Raw genomic sequence first — 15,729 nt, 5'->3', positions numbered from 1 at the left:
AACAAGGCAGATGTGAGCTTGGGTGCATGAGTTCATAAACTTCAAAGTTGAGCTTCTTTCACATATTGTCTAAGGGGACCAGCCAAATGTTTTTCCCTTTCTCAGTTCACTTTGAGAGAGGACCACTGCTACCACCTGCTCCTCAGCAAAGAGCGTCTTGAAAATGTTTGTGCTTTCTAGAGTGTCCATGTTTAATCTGACAGAAAGCCTGAACTGGCGAAGGACTGTCTGGAACCAAGCTCCTTCCCCACCAGGCAGCATTGCAGGTTGTTAGGAGAGACCCATGGCCGTAGCCAGCCGAGCCACGCTACTGCCAGCATCGCTCCTGTGCTACTGATAACAGGGGACCCTGTTCTTTGGGGCTGTCAATCTGTCACCTTCCCCTGGCTCTAATATTTACTGAATAATGATCCCGTGGTGACAGATCTATTTCTGTTTTTGTTCTCTATAACATACCTGCCAGAGCACCCCGGGCGACTGAGGAATTTATAATAAAGGCACAGTTTCCAAACTAAGCTTGGTGCTCTCCTGCCAGCAACACTTCCAGCCAGCAAAGACTAGGACCCTGTTTGTCCACCTCAGTAAGAGACTGGATAAATATATGACTTTTTTTTTCCCCATTTAGGCCCCAGGTTTTTATTGAGCAGTTTTATTTGCATTCACTCTTTTTGCATGAGCTGTCTTGATTGTGTCTTTGTTTTACTGCTGTGAGCAGTGAGGTGCAGAGAGGGGCAATGAGTTGGGCAAGGATGTTCAATGGATCAGTTGCACGTTCCACACTTGAAACTGTTGGTAAAACCATGGTATTTTGTTTTCCCAAAGCACTGGGAAAACAATAAAAAAACAGCATGAGAAACTACTTGTTTTGGCAGCGTGATGCATACAGTATGTGTCTGAGGGTGCGGGCGCTGACACCTGAGCAGGTCCCATCCCCAGACCTGTTGCAAGAAGGTTTTGGCTGAAGGAAGGTGGGAAGAAGTGTGGGGCTGGGTGGTAGGGCATGACTAACTCTCGCTGTGTGCTGTCCCCTGCATGGGCAGAGCGACCATCTGGTGGTGCCACAGCTGAGCCTTGCCTTCTTCTCCACAGACACATAGAGAACTGGAAGAACTTGCAGACGCTGAACGCTGTCGACATGGAGCTATACACGGGACTCCAGAGGCTGTGAGTATGTCCTGCATGTCGGGGAGGAGAACAGCAGTGGGCAGCCCCTTCCTTCCAGCAAAGAGCTGCAGCTTCCCTCCATCCGCAGTCCCCACGCCATGATGTTCGGAGCCTGTTTAAGCTACTGGCTCTGCTGTATTTTGCTGTGAGACTCTGCCAAATGGAGATGAAGTGCTTTTTGGTCTTTGCTGGGTCTGCAAGGAGGAAGATTGCTAGCTGCTGACAGCTCTGTCAACACACATCAGCCCTGACCTCTCTTCTCCCCTGCTGTTTTGGTTCTGGGTTTTATGTGTTGTTCTGAGTCATTTCAGCCCCACAATGTGAAATTCCAGCTGTCTCCACTGATCCTTCATTGCTGGGCTGTTGGTCCTCATCATGGTGGTGCTGCACAATAAGGGAATTACATCTCCCTGCACAACCCTCCGAGCACCATGGGAGGTTGACTTTATGCATCATGGAGGGGAAACTGAGGTCCATGAGACTGAAGGGACTTACCAGGTGCCTGGGAAGCCTGGCTGAGTGAGGATACCACTCAATCTCTTAATTCCCCCTCCCGGAGCTGGGAGCACCCTGGGTGCTGCTTGCATGAGTATTGCTCAGGGTCAGTCGGAGGCTCTGCTAAAGTGTTTCACTGGGAGGTTTACGTTACGTACAGCTTGCCTGCAGGCTGGAGGAGAGGTGTCCATTGCTGAGCACTCAATAACCAAACCCCAGCAAGCTGTACTTTTAACACCCCCCCCCCGTAAGCAGGCTGGCGGCTGTTCTCATCTCACCTAAGAAAGCAGCAATGGAGTCGGGCATACTTTTGTCTGCTTCAGATTATTAATAAACCCTGCTCATAGTGTTGATACAGCTTCTCCAAAATAGGGTGAGAAGAGGATTCCCCCTTCAATGTCTGTAACTCCCTATGCAAAATACTCACCCTTCCTTACCGGAGCTGCAAGCAGAAGGGTTTTCTCTTGGGTTTGAGGGAGGGGAGATGGCAATGCTGGGGGTTAAGTTTGCTGTGGGCAAAGTTTGCACCAGGTGGTGCTGCTCATGAAGATGGAGGGAGAAGTGAGGTGTGGGAGATGCTCTGGGCCATCCCAGCAAACCTTAGTGGATGTGGGGGGAGACTCTCACCCAGCAGCCACTCTGTGCTGAGCCTGTGCTGTTACCATAGCAGATGAAGCTGAAAAGCCCAATTTCCTCACTGCTTGTAGCCCACAGAGTCCGTCTGGGGAGAGGCGTGCGCTTCCCGGCGCGGCACCGCAGGGCTCCCAGTGCGCCTCGGGCGCCGAGCGCAGGGTTTTAGAGCAGTCGTCACTCTTGACTCCATCCCTGCCCTTCTGCATCTCTTTGCAGGACAATCAGGAACTCAGGACTACGAAACATCCAGCCGCGCGCCTTTGCCAAGAACCCTCACCTGCGCTACATGTGAGTGCCGGTGGCTCCTGCTCCCTTTTCTCTCTGCTCCCTGTGGAAAGGTGATCCCCAAAGTGGATCCCCAAAGTACCCGTGGGGAGAGCAGCGGGAGGGAAGGGGGATGCTGGTGGGGAAAGGGAGGGGGAGATGGTAAAGGGCAGGAGAAGGAAAAGCGAAGGCGCAGGGAGGCGCAAGGGGCTGCGATGCAGGATGGGGTGAGCTCCTGCTGGGCAGCTGGTGGGTTTTGGTGTCTAATAACTGGTTTGGCTTTGATTGCCGCTCTAACGAGCGCATGCTTCATTAGCAGCCCGGCAATGGCTGGTGCACATTTCCCTTTCTGCACAGTTTGGGGGGCAGCTGCATGCCCCAGCACACAGCCGGAGCCTGCCCCACTCATTAGCTTTTAACCAAAGGGTGCCGTTCTGGCACAAATCCTGGGGCACAGGGCTGCCAGCTCTGCTCCTATTTATTGACCTCTTAAACTGGCCTCTGCAGCGGGCCTGGGGTAGGGACGTTTTGTGCTGGAGAGGCTGGAGCCCTGTTGTCATGGGATATTGCACAAGTGTCTGCTGCAGGGGCATCGTTAGTAAGTGGGTTCGGTGTCCTGGAGAATTCCCGCATCCTTGAGGCCAAGAGCGCTGATTTCTTTGCTACATATGTATTTACTTTTCCCAAGGCGATAAAGGAAAACGTGAATTTCAGGCCAGTGTGCTGGCACTCCATGGGCTTGAAATATCTCATCAAAGTGACTGTGTCCAAGATCAAACCCCTCTCAGCTCCAGTATAGATGTAAAAAGTGAAAAGATGTTGGTGAGAGGCCACTAGCCTTGGGCACAAGCTGATGGGCTGGATGGAGAGTATGTGTATCCCTGCTTTTTTGGACACCAAAGCTAGTGGCTTCTTCCACGAAAAACAGCAGTAGTGCACACCCACGTGAGTCTGCGGGTGCATGCGGCCATCGATACGGGCATGTTCCTGGTGGAGGGAGATAGATGCGACCTGCAGAGCAGGACAGATTTGTCTTTTCATGTCTGCTCAGAGATGATGTGAACAGAAAAACCCCAAAACCTTCCTTTTTGGAAAACCAGTTACAGTTGCTAAGTGATGGCAAAGTACTTGCTAAATAGGAGACCTGCAGTACCAAAGGGCGTGAATAGTTAAGGGCCTTGTGAACAAGCATTTTGGAGTTTAAAGAAGTGCTTATTTTGCAATCATAAGCCCTCCTTAATGCTGACCACTGGGATTTTCCTGATTTCTGTGCTTTGTTATATTGATTTGTAGTGTTTGTTTTGTGTTTTCTGTAGTTGTTTGTTACCGGGAAAGTTCTCTCTGAATACCTCTCTCAATTGATTTTTGTTGGGGAGGGGGTGGTTTGTCAGTTGTGCAGTTGCTGTTTATATATCTAGAAGATAAAATGAATAACATTTGATTCCTGATGAAATTAGTTTGGATATCGTAGGAGTCTAGAAGGCCATGTATGCTCGTTTTGAGGCTGAGTGTTGTTAATGTCTACACATGCAGTTGTTGCTGCTTTTTCCAAAAGTGTTTGTTTTTGTCTTTTGAGATTACTTTTGAGATGGAAAAAAACCCACATCCATCTTGTGTCAAGAGTTAAGGTTGGTATGTGGTGATGAAATATGTGTTTGTTTACTGCTTGGGCCATGTAAGATTGATCATGTTCTTAACATCTTTCTTGCCTTTTGAAGCTTGAGGCAAGTAAGTATATTACTTGGTTAGTGTTTGCTGGTGGGTTTTGATGCTGTTCCTGGGACCCAGCAGTGTGGATGTTTGCAAGGTGGATGTACCCCATGGGGGATGCCGGGTACCTGGGGATGGAGACCTGGTGCTTGCAGGGATGGTGGTTTCTTCCCGCTCCCCAGAGGCTCTCGGGCCACGGTGCCACTGCTCCCTTGCAGCCAGGCTGCTTTTTCTGGGTCTCTCTTTCCATGACGGGGAAGGTGTGGTGGCTCCTGAGGCTTTGCACAGCCTGGCAGGCACCCATGGCACTGTGCAAGCGCATCAGGGTGTCTCCTTGGCTGCTCCAGAGCTGCTGCCTCCCGGGGAGCTCGGCTCACTGAAAGCCTGACATTTTCTGCAGCCACTTGCACTTAGGAGCCGGAGATGAAAGGATTAATGGAAATGTCACTCTGCTGTAAGCCTTGGGCTGCCGTAACCAGGTACAGTAGCTGACAGGAGCGAGGGACACTGTCCCAATCCCTTTGTGGCAGGGCTGGCTGCAGCTGGAGGGATGCGGGGCTGGGGACTGTGGGATGGGGTGCTTAAGGTTTGTTGAGTTGCTGCGTGTTATTGCTGTCACCCTGGCTTTGCTTCTCCTTTGCTGGCTGTTTAGATGGTTGCAGTCAACAGACAGCAAATATGTCTAATAAATGACAGAGAGGCTTCACTGCAAGGGAGGGGGGGTACCCTGGGCTGGACCTTTGCAGGGTGCTACAAGCTTGGTCTGAGCAGCAGCAGGCATTTTTCCACATGAAGCTTGTGTACAAATTGTGAGGACTCAAAAGCTGTTCCCTCCGTTTCCCCGTCCTGGGTTAAATCCCAGCCTCCTGCTGAAGTGAGTTTTTCCCCAATGCCTTTCATCGAGGTTTCCTCCTCTCAGATGGGCCGGATAGCTCTGCCTTTTCCCAGCAACTTCTATTTCTGGCCCTTCCTCAATGCACGCACTTGTCTTCAGACCCAGCTGTGCAATCACAAGTAGATCACTTATCCCAGCTCTAATTGCAGGAGCTCAGGTTTGTGGAGGTTTGTTTAAGATAATGGTTCTGGATGAGGTTTGGCTTGGTTTTTTTTTTACCCTTCCCCATCACAGAGTCAGGGAGGAAAGGTGAGAAACCCAGGAAGGGTTTTTTCAGCATTTAGCTGTCCAAGTGGTAGACCTCAAAATGTTCCAACTGCAGCCTGGAAGGGTCATGGCTGTCCTTTAAGGTTTGAAATTAGCTGTATAAGTGTAAAGGGCTTGAGGCCAACCTAATCAGTGAAGGAGCAGAGGATGATGGGAAGCCAGAGGTGTGGATCTAGAAATAGCTTTGGATCCTTCTCTCTCCTCCTTGAATGAGGAGAGTTAGGGCTCCATGGCTTGTCTGATTGTTGATGCTGTGAAGCCTACCACTGCTATGGAGGCAATTAATCCAAAATATAACAGTGGGTTTTGCAATGTGGATCTACCTCTTCTGTTGGCAGTTGGGCTGATTGACACCTTCTGGAACAGGTACTGGCTGGATGTTGAAAGGGGATGGATGTGGGTCTGATCTAAACTGGATGTCATCCAGTGTCTTTTTTTGCCCTTGCTCTGGAGGTCTTTTTGCTGGGCCAAGTTGGATTGGTGGGTTCTTGGTCCCATTTCTGTGAAGTTTTGACAGCCCTTTGGCTAATATGGGGATGGTCCTGGAGAACACCGTGCACTGGATGTGGAGACCAGCAGATCTAGACTGTGGAAAATTGAGCCCTCACAGGCAAGATCTGTGGAAGTTACTGTTAGCAGGCGATATAGGTGAACGTAGGAAATATTTGGTGTTGACAGAAAACCTCAGTCTTTGGCTAAGGCTGTACAAGAAAGCTTCAGGTTGATATGGTTCCTAAATTGGAGATGCAAAAACCATCTGAATACATATTTACTATGTCCCTGTGTTTAGAACAGCTTATTGAGGAAAAAGTCTTGCATGCTCTTGCTCTCCCTGTCCTTCTAATAACATTGGAATGCTCTAGCCAATTTATTTGAACTTGATAGAGGATTACAAGTTGTGAGGATATCAAGTTCCTACATGTATCATGAAAATAGGCAGAGGAATAGTAAAAAGAGGTGGTTGTAGTGCCTTGTGGGGAAGAATACAACATTATCACAGTCCTCATTAGGCACTGGGAAGTCCATAGGAGAGGGTCAGCTTCAGTGCTCCAGGAATCAGTGCACAGGAGAGGACAGGACCTGTTTGCTGCTGGCCAAAGTGTCCAGCCTTTGCCTGCCGTGAGACAGTAGAGCTATGCATGTAGGAGAGAAGACTCCCAGCAGGTTATGCCTAGAGCTAGAACAAACTGACAAATTCCTTTCACTGGGAAGCAGGTACTTAAGAGACTGTGATTCCCTTTAAATGCTTTCCTGGGTGGCTGCGTACTCAGCCAGCCAGTCAGGAGGCACTGCCTTGTATTTGCAGAGGGTAATTGTGCACACCTTATTTATTGTGTAGTAAAGAAAACAAATTAAGGCTGTGTAATTATAGAGACAAGCACACTTTTAAATACGGCTTAAGTAGTCAGATTTCAATTTAGAAAATTAATAATTGCCATTTCTGTCTGCATTGAGGCTCTTCTTAAACTATCTTCTGCAGGTTTATACATGCTCTAAATTGGTTTGTGGGCTGGCCAAGACACAGCTCCTGTCAAAGAGCTCTCTCTCAGCGCTGCCTGCCAGAGCAAGGATGGGACTGAGGATCAAGCTTTTTCTTCCAGTCTTCACCTAAGGGTCTTAAAGACGGAGACCTTGAATAAAGCCAGGATGGGCTTCAGGAGTGCTTTGTGCTGAGTGCAACTGCTTTTTGAATGTGATACGGTCAGATCACCTTCTGCTCCACAGGCGTTTTTATCAGTGTGATCCTGTCAGTCTTTTTGTCCCAAAAACGAGGATTGGGGAGGAACTGGAAGGTGCTGGCAAGAGTGTTATGGGACCTGCTCTGCCTGGTGAAAGACTGAGCTGGCTGATCTGTGGGCTTGTTTTCATGGGCACACCTGAGCTGTGATTAATCTGGAGCCTCCCAGAACCTCCTCTGTAGGTTATGTTGTTTTATGAGGATGGGGTTAGCTTCAGTGTCCTGGTTAGGTTTGTGACAGTTGTGCAGTGTCCCGTGAACTGGTACCCTGGTATGGGATGCAGTTTGTAGCTTTGACGTGGGAGTTCCCAGAGATGTGTTATGGTTTTAAGCTTTGATAGGAAGGAAATGGGGCTGCATCCCCTGAAAACTGAGGTGGCTGAGGCAGCCCAGGGTTGAGGAGTTGCTCTCTGCCCTCCTCAGTGCTGTTTCAGGACAGCATGTGAAACCCTCCACAACGGAGGCTCGTGCGCTTTCCAAGAGCGGCAGGCAATAGTCTTGCAAGGCTGGCAAGGCTCGCCGCCTTTGCTCTGTGTGTCTGGGAGCTTGGTCAAGATCTTACACTAAATAAATAAACAAAATATCAGCCTCTGAATTATTGCAAGTATAGCACTGTTCCCTCTTGTTCATGACTTGAGGGTGATTTTCCCCTGCTTTGTAGTTAATGATCTATTGCCTTGCTCTAAAAGAGCCATTCATATATATGAAGCAGGGTTAAACTCTTTCGCTCCCTTCCTGTAACTAGCTCCAGGCCCTGTGACTGCTTGCAACCCTCTGCTTTATTCTGGATGTCCTATTACCCTTCCTCCTCCTTCCTGATGATATCTCTGTGCTTTGTCCTTTCATCACTGCGCTGCTGTCATACCCATCCTAGCAGTCTCCTCCTAACCCGAACTGTCATGTGTTAATTGCTCTTGATTTCCCGTCCATACTCTTGAGTCAGTGCAGCCTAACAAGCCTGTGTGTATCGCCTGTGTGTATCAGCCGGGGCACAGTAAATGACTATATGTGAACTCTTAGCTCACTGGGAGGATGAAGTAAAATGCATTTACCTAAACCACCTCCTTGATAGTTTAATGTGTTTTATTTTACATTTGCAAAGGATTAAATAGGAGCTGAATTTCTCCATGAATATAGGCAAAATAAGAAGCATGAGAAAGATTTAAACGGCCTTTCATTTCCATTAGCTGAATGTTCCTTTACTAATCCTAATCAGGCAGGCATCTTGGGTACCTGTTGGTTCCCATTTGGACTAGAAGGATGTTCCTGCTCCAGCCCCTTTTAGGTAGGAGCAAGCCTCTGTGCTGTGATTTACTCAGGGAGACGTTTTCTCCCTTGTGTTTCTGGTTCTTCTATAAAATGCTGGGCATGCTTATAGCACAGTCACTAAAATAAACAGCAGTAACATCTCCTCTGCTTCCATAAGCTTTCCTGTTCTGTCCCCATCTACTTTGTTCCCTGGATGCCAATGTAGTACAGGTCCTTGCTGATATGCTAATCAGCAGCAGTGATTTGATGGCATATTTATTCCCAGTCGTTACCGCAGGTGACTGATAAGAAGTTAACTGTTGTTTTTATAAGAATATATATATTCTTAATATATATATATATTTATTATATATATAATAAAAAGCTATTCTTTTTCTGCAGAGGTAGGTCCTGTGTTTTACCATTGTGTGCAAGGCCAGAGGAGAGACCAGTTCCCTGCAGGACTGTGGCTTTCCTTCAGACTGGGTTGAAATCATTTGACCTGCCTTCAGAGGGCTGGGTAACTAACTCTTGACTGCAGGCTGCTTTGCTCGTCTGTGGAGGAGGTTTATTGTATTGCAATAGGAGGCCGAGTGGCGAGTTTGTGACTGATGTTCTCTAGTGGGACCTGAGAAAGAAAATTTCCAACTCAAGCACTGTGCACCTTGAGGCAAGACTTGTCCTGCCTTGGTTCCCCATCTGAAAACCTGCAATAATAACATTTGTTTTCTCTGCTTGTATGTGATCTATTTGCAGAGTAACACCCTGTATGGTTTCACTAGAAACCTGGCCTTGAATTGCGTGATGCTGTTGCAGTATAAGATGAATTATAATAATGCTATCACAAATATTTGTTTCCTGCTCAGATTTTTGTTATGCCTATCACTCTGGTACCTGGCCTCTCAGGATTTTGCTGTGGCTTTGTCTCTCCTTCCTTCCTTTGAAATGTTGAGATGTTCTTTCCAGATGCATCATGTGGCTATGAGACTTATTTCCCTTCCTGAAGTTTGATCAATTGTCTTTTGGCAGACCTGTAATATGGGCAACTGTGGTTTTGCAAAGGTCCTGTTTTTCTCCCATCCCCTCCTTAAAAAAGGGCTGCAGACAATGCTTGGGATATTCTAAATGAGGCTGCATGGCTGTTCCTACATGGGGGGAGGCCTTGTTTTTCCAAGCCTTGTTTCAGGATTGGGGTAAAGTGTGAATTTTAAGCAAGTTGGGGTTTTTGAGGGCCTCATCCTCTGTGATATAGTCCTTGTGCAACAATGGCCTGATGGATGTCTTCTTGTGAGCTTCCTCTCAAAAAGCAGCCAAACATTCTTCTTGGATGTGATCCTGAAGGTGAAGTGTAGTTGTGTCTTCGTTAAACCTCACTACGTCTCCAAGATCACCAGCAGCACAGAATGAGTTGATTTGTGGAGATTTGGGCATAACAAGGACCAGATCTTGTTCCTAGGCTTCTGAGGTCACTGCAGCATGGAAGTACTCCAGAAATAGCCTCTGGCTGTCCCTTTTGCTTGCTCCCCGAACCAGTTGGTTAGATGTGGTGCAAGGCTTGACTTCCTCGCCTGTGCCAGTGAAAAAGGTGCGGCAAGGGGAGGAGGGCTGTCCCCAACAGGGACCTGAGGACATGGAAACTCCCTTGAAAGCTGCTGGGAGCGAAAGTGAACAATCATGGCAGGATGAATGAAAGTTAAGTGACTGCACAAGTTCTCACCTGGGATTTTTCTTTCCATGATACTGGTTTACTAACAGTATGATTGCAGGGCTGATTTTTCCCTTTTTGATGTACAGGCAATAAGCACCAGGGCAGAAAAATAGAAACATTAAAATCATATGTTATTTGAGCAATAAGATACGACAGGGTATGAATGATGGGACATTAATTCATGATGGTGTGTGACTAGGCAAGAATTTAAATGTCATAAGTTAGGCAGTCGTGTGTTTTATTGGACTTATAAAATTTTATTAAAAAACTGGGTGAGGGGGTGGAGTTTCCTACCAACCCCCTCCCCTCATTTGTATTTGTGAAGGGATGAACTGTGAATTCAGACGCAAGAGACCGTGGGGTATTTGCAAGGCTGCCAGTAAGATCCGGAGGTTTGTCTTCCCCAGAAGCTGCGGGTAACTGTGTTTGTAGACTTGCTGGTGACTGAGGATGAGTATGTTTCATGCCTGTTGTCCTCTGGCATGCCGTGAGGTCATGCACAGCCCTTCCCGGGACTGCTGCCCAGGCAACCCTGCTGGTGCGCACGGGTGTCCTGTGGGCTGGGGCCGTGCCTGGCACCGTGCGCCTCGCGGGGCCGCGCTTCAGCACCACGGACAGGGCCGGCAGGCTCCCTCCCACCCTGCCTGCACCCCCGGCCTCCCTGCCTGCACCCCCGGCCTCCCTGCCTGCACCCCCGGCCTCCAACCCAGCTGCCGATCTTCCTGCCTGCAGCTGAGCTTCCGAGCTTCTTTGCTTCCCAGCCTCCAACCCCGACCTGGCCTTCCTGCCTCTGACTGGGCCTCTCTGCCTCCCACCCTCCAGATTTCTAGGCCTCCCTGCTTCAAACCCAGTTCTCTAGCCTCCTGTCTTCTCTGCCTGCAGCTGTGCCTCCCTGCTGCCAAATCTGCTCTGACCTCTCTGCCTGCAGCCTAGAACCAGCCACCCTGCCTGCAGCATGGACCCTGGCCTCTAGCCTTGTCCAGGCCTCTTGGGGCTCTCTGCCTGCAGCCTGGCCTCTGACCCAGCCTCCCTGCCTGTACTGAAGCCTCCTGGCTTCCCTGCCTCTTGCTCAGACCATCCTGCAGCCTGGCCTCCCTGCACGCAGCCCCTGCCTCCTTTGCCCTTCTCTTGGAACAACCTCATTTCCCTTCCAGCCCCAGCCAAGCACCCCAGGGCAGTGAGTGGAGCAGTGGCTGTGCACACCTGGCTGCAGGTGTAAGATGGATCAAGCCATCAGCTGTGAGCCCACCTGAGGGGTGGCCAGCCTGGTTTCATTAACAGCTGTACTTTTATTCTTCCATCTCTCCTGCTATCAAGCCAGCCTGCCAAGATGCCTGTTTGACAGATGCAATACAAACTTTCTGAACTGCAGTGGCTCCTGGCATTGGCTTTGTTCTGCAGTGTGAACAGAGTTGTCTCGTGGCATCGCTACCGGGCTGCTGTCTGTGTGTTTCTCACACAAGTAGTTCTCTAGGAGATCTGCCATCCAACCTCACTGCAACCACAACCTGTGGGCTTTGGCTAAATGTTTATTGTATCCAGTTGGGTGTGTGATAATTGTGAGTAATTTGCTGTCTCAGAATAATGAAGGAATGCCTGCTGCAGTCTGAAGCACTTAGTGCTTCACGGTGATTAGTCTTTTCATTTGAAAATATTCCTCACAGTGACCAGTATTTGAAGATAAAGGGTGAGTGAAAGATACTTCTCCTTTTTAAGTACATAATGTATTGAGAAGAACAGGAAAAATGTAACTGCCATGTCCAGACATTCTTGTTTTTTGACAGAGCTAATTGTCAAACACAAAACGTGTTTCTGCTTTTGGGGTGGTTATAAGTGAGGAGTGTAGCAAGCAGGCTCTGCTGGACTCTGGCAGTATTAAGTGACTAACAGCTCCCTGTATTCCTTGGCCAAGTGTGCCTGGGGCTGTGATGAGGCACATCATACCACGGCTCAGGTGTAGCTGCAGGCAGGTCTGTGCTCGGAGCATTACTCCTCCCTGTGTGCTCAGCTGCTGCAGACAGGAGCATTTCTGCCCAAAAGGCTATGCGTGTGCTCCAGGCATCTGCTCCTCCCTGGTCCCCATCCCCACAGGCCCCTGGAGGGAAGCAGCAGCCTGGTGTGAGGCAGCTCCCTGCTTGATGCTGTCTGTCTCCGAGGCTGAATGTTTTTCCTGCTGTTTGATGAGGTGTAGCTGGAGCACATCAGCCTCGCCTCCCGCTGTGGCCAGGAGCCTCCACAAGGCATGGGAGGTGGAAGCTGCCACCTCCCCTGGCTGATGGTGTGGTTCCTTCGGTCCCCTGTTCCCCACACATGCACCTCCCCATGCCAGCCCACTGCCCCCCCCATGCTCCCCAGCTCTGGTCCCTCGTGGTGTCCAGCCGCTGCTCCCAGCCCCCTGGTGCTGTTGGTAGCTCTGCTCCCCACTGAGGTGGGGCAAGTGCTGTAGGCTAATGGCAGGCTTTCTTTTCATTAGCTGGTGTAAACACAGCTCTTTGGCAGCAGCCTGGCTTTCTGAGCCCAGGAAGATCATTTTTCCTTTTATCTATAATTTAGTGAAGTGTCAAGCCACAGAAGTTTTAATGATAAGAAGCAGCAGCAGAAATTTATTTATTCGCTGCAAAGGTGGGTTTCATTCCAGGGCTGTGGGTTTGCTTTTTTTCACTTCCCTTGCAAGAAATGTTGGCTTCTCGTGCAACCTTCCTCCCAGTGTGTTCAAGTGACCTTCCCTGAGAAGCTCCACTGCAGTTCCTGCCTGGCTCAGTGGCTTTCCAGCCCCCCTCCCACACAGGACCCGTGGGCCAAGTGAACTGGGAAAGGAGAAGCAAGGAAAATATAGTGAGGTGGGAATATTCGTGTGCTTGGTGAGGTGTAATGGGAGCAAAGGGAGTCACAAGTTCCCTGTCTTTCACTTTCTCCTGTTGCTGTGCATCGCTTACATCTGCTTCCCAGACCAGGCTCTGTGATGGATTTGACTGCTGAGGAAAAACAAGGAAGGGTGCTTTTGGGATTACATGTAGCATTTACCTTCTCTCAGCCTATGAAGCTGCCAATGGTGACTGGAGATAAAAAGTGGATCCATGTCATATAGAAGGACCAGGGCTCCTTCCTGAGGTGCGGGAAGGCAGAGAACAGAGCCTGGGGCTGGTCAAAGATGAGCAGGGGATGGGATGGGGCTGTGTGAGGGACAGGGACCAGTCTGGAGAAGGTTGCAAGAAAGGGTTGGAGCATGGAGGCATTAGGAAAGAAGGTTGAAATGGAGCAGAGCAGGGATGGGATGTAGAAAAGATGATGGGGAAAATGGATCTGGAGAGGAGAGGGAGGGTTGACTGGGGTAGGGAGGAAGCATGTGTGTGTGAGCTCTGCAGGGGGAGGCAAGTGTAAGGGAGAAATGGGTTTGCTAGCAAATACTTGGGAACTGTGCCTCTGAATTAAGCGGTACTTTCCTCTCTCCCTTCAATGTGGCTTTGGAGGCGATATTGGAATCTTCCTAATTATTTTTCTTGGACGTGTTTTGCGATCCTGATGATATTAATTATTCTTAAAGGTCAACAGCACTCACTTGAATCCCCTTCTGTTCTATCATGTAATCAGTTAATTAATTGGAAACCATTTAGCAATGTCTGCCGAGAGCTTAGCCTGCCTTATGCCCTGTTGTTTTGCTATTGTTGGGAGATATCAATATGTGTGTGTATACGTATTCATATTTGTACCCCTTCTTTTCTTCGGAGGCTCTGCAAAGCCCTTGGTACTGTCCCAGCCCGTCGCAGCCTCTGTCACCCCTCCCTGAGACAGGCGAATCAGGGCTCAGGCTCAGCTGTTACTCTTCTCTTTGCTAACCCCCTGCAAGAGTGGTGTTTGAGATTATTCATGGCTCATTGATTTCTGGGCACCCAAGTAGGTGAGGAGTTTTTTCTTTTCAATATAAATTTGATGCAAGAGCCCTCTAACAGCTGAGAGCACAGCCGTAGCTCAGGAGGGAGTGGGAGGACCAGACCCTGTCCCAGCAGCTCTGTGCTCTATGTGTGGAAGTTAAGGCTCTTGTGTGGACCTTGTCCAGCTCTCCCAGTACCTTCCTGTGCATTTGGGGTGACATCCCAGCTGAGATGGTACCTCCTGAATGTTTGTCCTTGCTGCTTCAGTGTATTCAAGAGGGAGATGGTGGGAAACACACAGGAGCCTGGGAGGGCATGAATTGAGGTCTGGTGTCGCTCCATACTTGGAGATGCTGGGAAATGCCCCTTGGGCACAGCTCTCCCAGTGCCTTCTCCTTGAGCTGCGTGTCACCACAGCACAGAGCTCTCTTCTCTTGCATAGAGCAATGGGGTTCACTCGGGGTCCACTGCAAACCCGTGAGTAGACATTCTCCAGTCATTCTCTGTTCCTAGCTAGCAACCGTTGCTCTCAATCAGCACACATCTCCAATATTATTTATGAGTGCCAAAGCAGGAGAAAAGCCCAGCATACAGTTATATTCCAGCCCTAATGGATCTAAAATTGCTACAGTTTGGGAGAGAGGAGATGAGGTGGGGGCAGAGCAGCCCTGAGGACATCTCAGCTGGAGGGGGACAGCCATGGGGAAGAGCGCTTGCCCATTGCAGGTCGATTTTTCTTTTCCTTGAGCAAAAGACTGGCATGTTCTGTGGATGCTGCTGGACTCTGCCCTGCAGGGAAGCTGGCAGGCAAAGAGAAAGCAACTGCAGGGCTGACCCAGCTTTTAACCTTTCCTTGAGTCCTCTGAGAGCCCAGATGTCTTTGGAGAAGAGCAATGGAAGCTGCACACAACAAGGGAGAGATGAGTGTAGTCAGAGGACCAGATCCCTGCATCTGATCTGCCTTGAAGCATAGGGGACAATATTACCCGCATCTGGTGACGGCTTCCCATCTGTACTGTATGCTGAACCAAAACTGTGAGCAACAATAAGCTCTGAGGGGTGATTTGTCTCCAAACAAAGCTTCATGCAGCTGGGAGATGCCTTAGAAGAGATGATTTGGAGGGTGTGGAAGTGTCATGGGGTTGGAGATGGCCTTTAAAATGGCCTTTACAATGTTTTGGGATGGGCTGGGATGAAGGCAGCAGCAGGAGATGGCTTGCTGCGTTGGCAAAAGCAGTGGGAGGAGAGGCATGGGGCAGATGTGCTGCTGGCGTGTGACGGAGGCGTGGTGCCTTACGCCTTCCCTCTTGCTCTTCAACTTCTGTTTTGTAATGCTATTGTTTAAAGAACAATGCAGGAGACCAGCCCCTTCCACCTCCTTCAGCCCTATTTTAGCGACAGTTGGGATTTTACATATCAAGGTTGTGCAACTGAGAAATACAGAGGGGTTGGTAGTTCCTCCTCTGACATCGCACCTCCAGGGCTAGCGGGTGTGCACGTGGAGTGGCAGGGTCTCTTCTTGTGTGTCACTGATAATGCTGCCTTGCTCTCTTCTGGTGCTTTGAGTTTGGGAAATTATGGGAAATTTTGGCTCTAGCCCTAGAATAAGAAATAATTTAGGGGGAATGAGATGATAATGTGATGGGACATGTGTGACGCATGCCTTACGAGGCACAGGCAGTAGCTGTGGATGTGAGAAAGCAGTTAGTTTATGCTGTCCAAACATACAAAGGAA

At 49.3% G+C, this 15,729-nt stretch overlaps 1 protein-coding gene across 6 annotated transcripts in view; it reads left to right on the top strand.

The window, feature by feature from the left end:
• The window catches only part of NTRK3 (neurotrophic receptor tyrosine kinase 3), a 216,196-nt gene that overhangs the window by 34,446 nt on the left and 166,021 nt on the right, over nucleotides 1-15,729 (top strand). For all 6 annotated transcript variants that reach the window (XM_082005030.1, XM_082005029.1, XM_082005027.1 and 3 more), the window contains exons 2-3: nucleotides 1,090-1,164; nucleotides 2,509-2,580. In XM_082005030.1, coding sequence (XP_081861156.1) covers nucleotides 1,090-1,164; nucleotides 2,509-2,580 — 147 coding nt within the window. The remainder of the gene's footprint in view (nucleotides 1-1,089; nucleotides 1,165-2,508; nucleotides 2,581-15,729) is intronic.

The sequence above is a fragment of the Phaethon aethereus genome (assembly GCF_964289735.1).
Source record: "Phaethon aethereus genome assembly, chromosome: 12".
Classification (NCBI taxonomy): domain Eukaryota; kingdom Metazoa; phylum Chordata; class Aves; order Phaethontiformes; family Phaethontidae; genus Phaethon; species Phaethon aethereus.
This window is presented reverse-complemented; position numbering and strand designations above follow the sequence as displayed.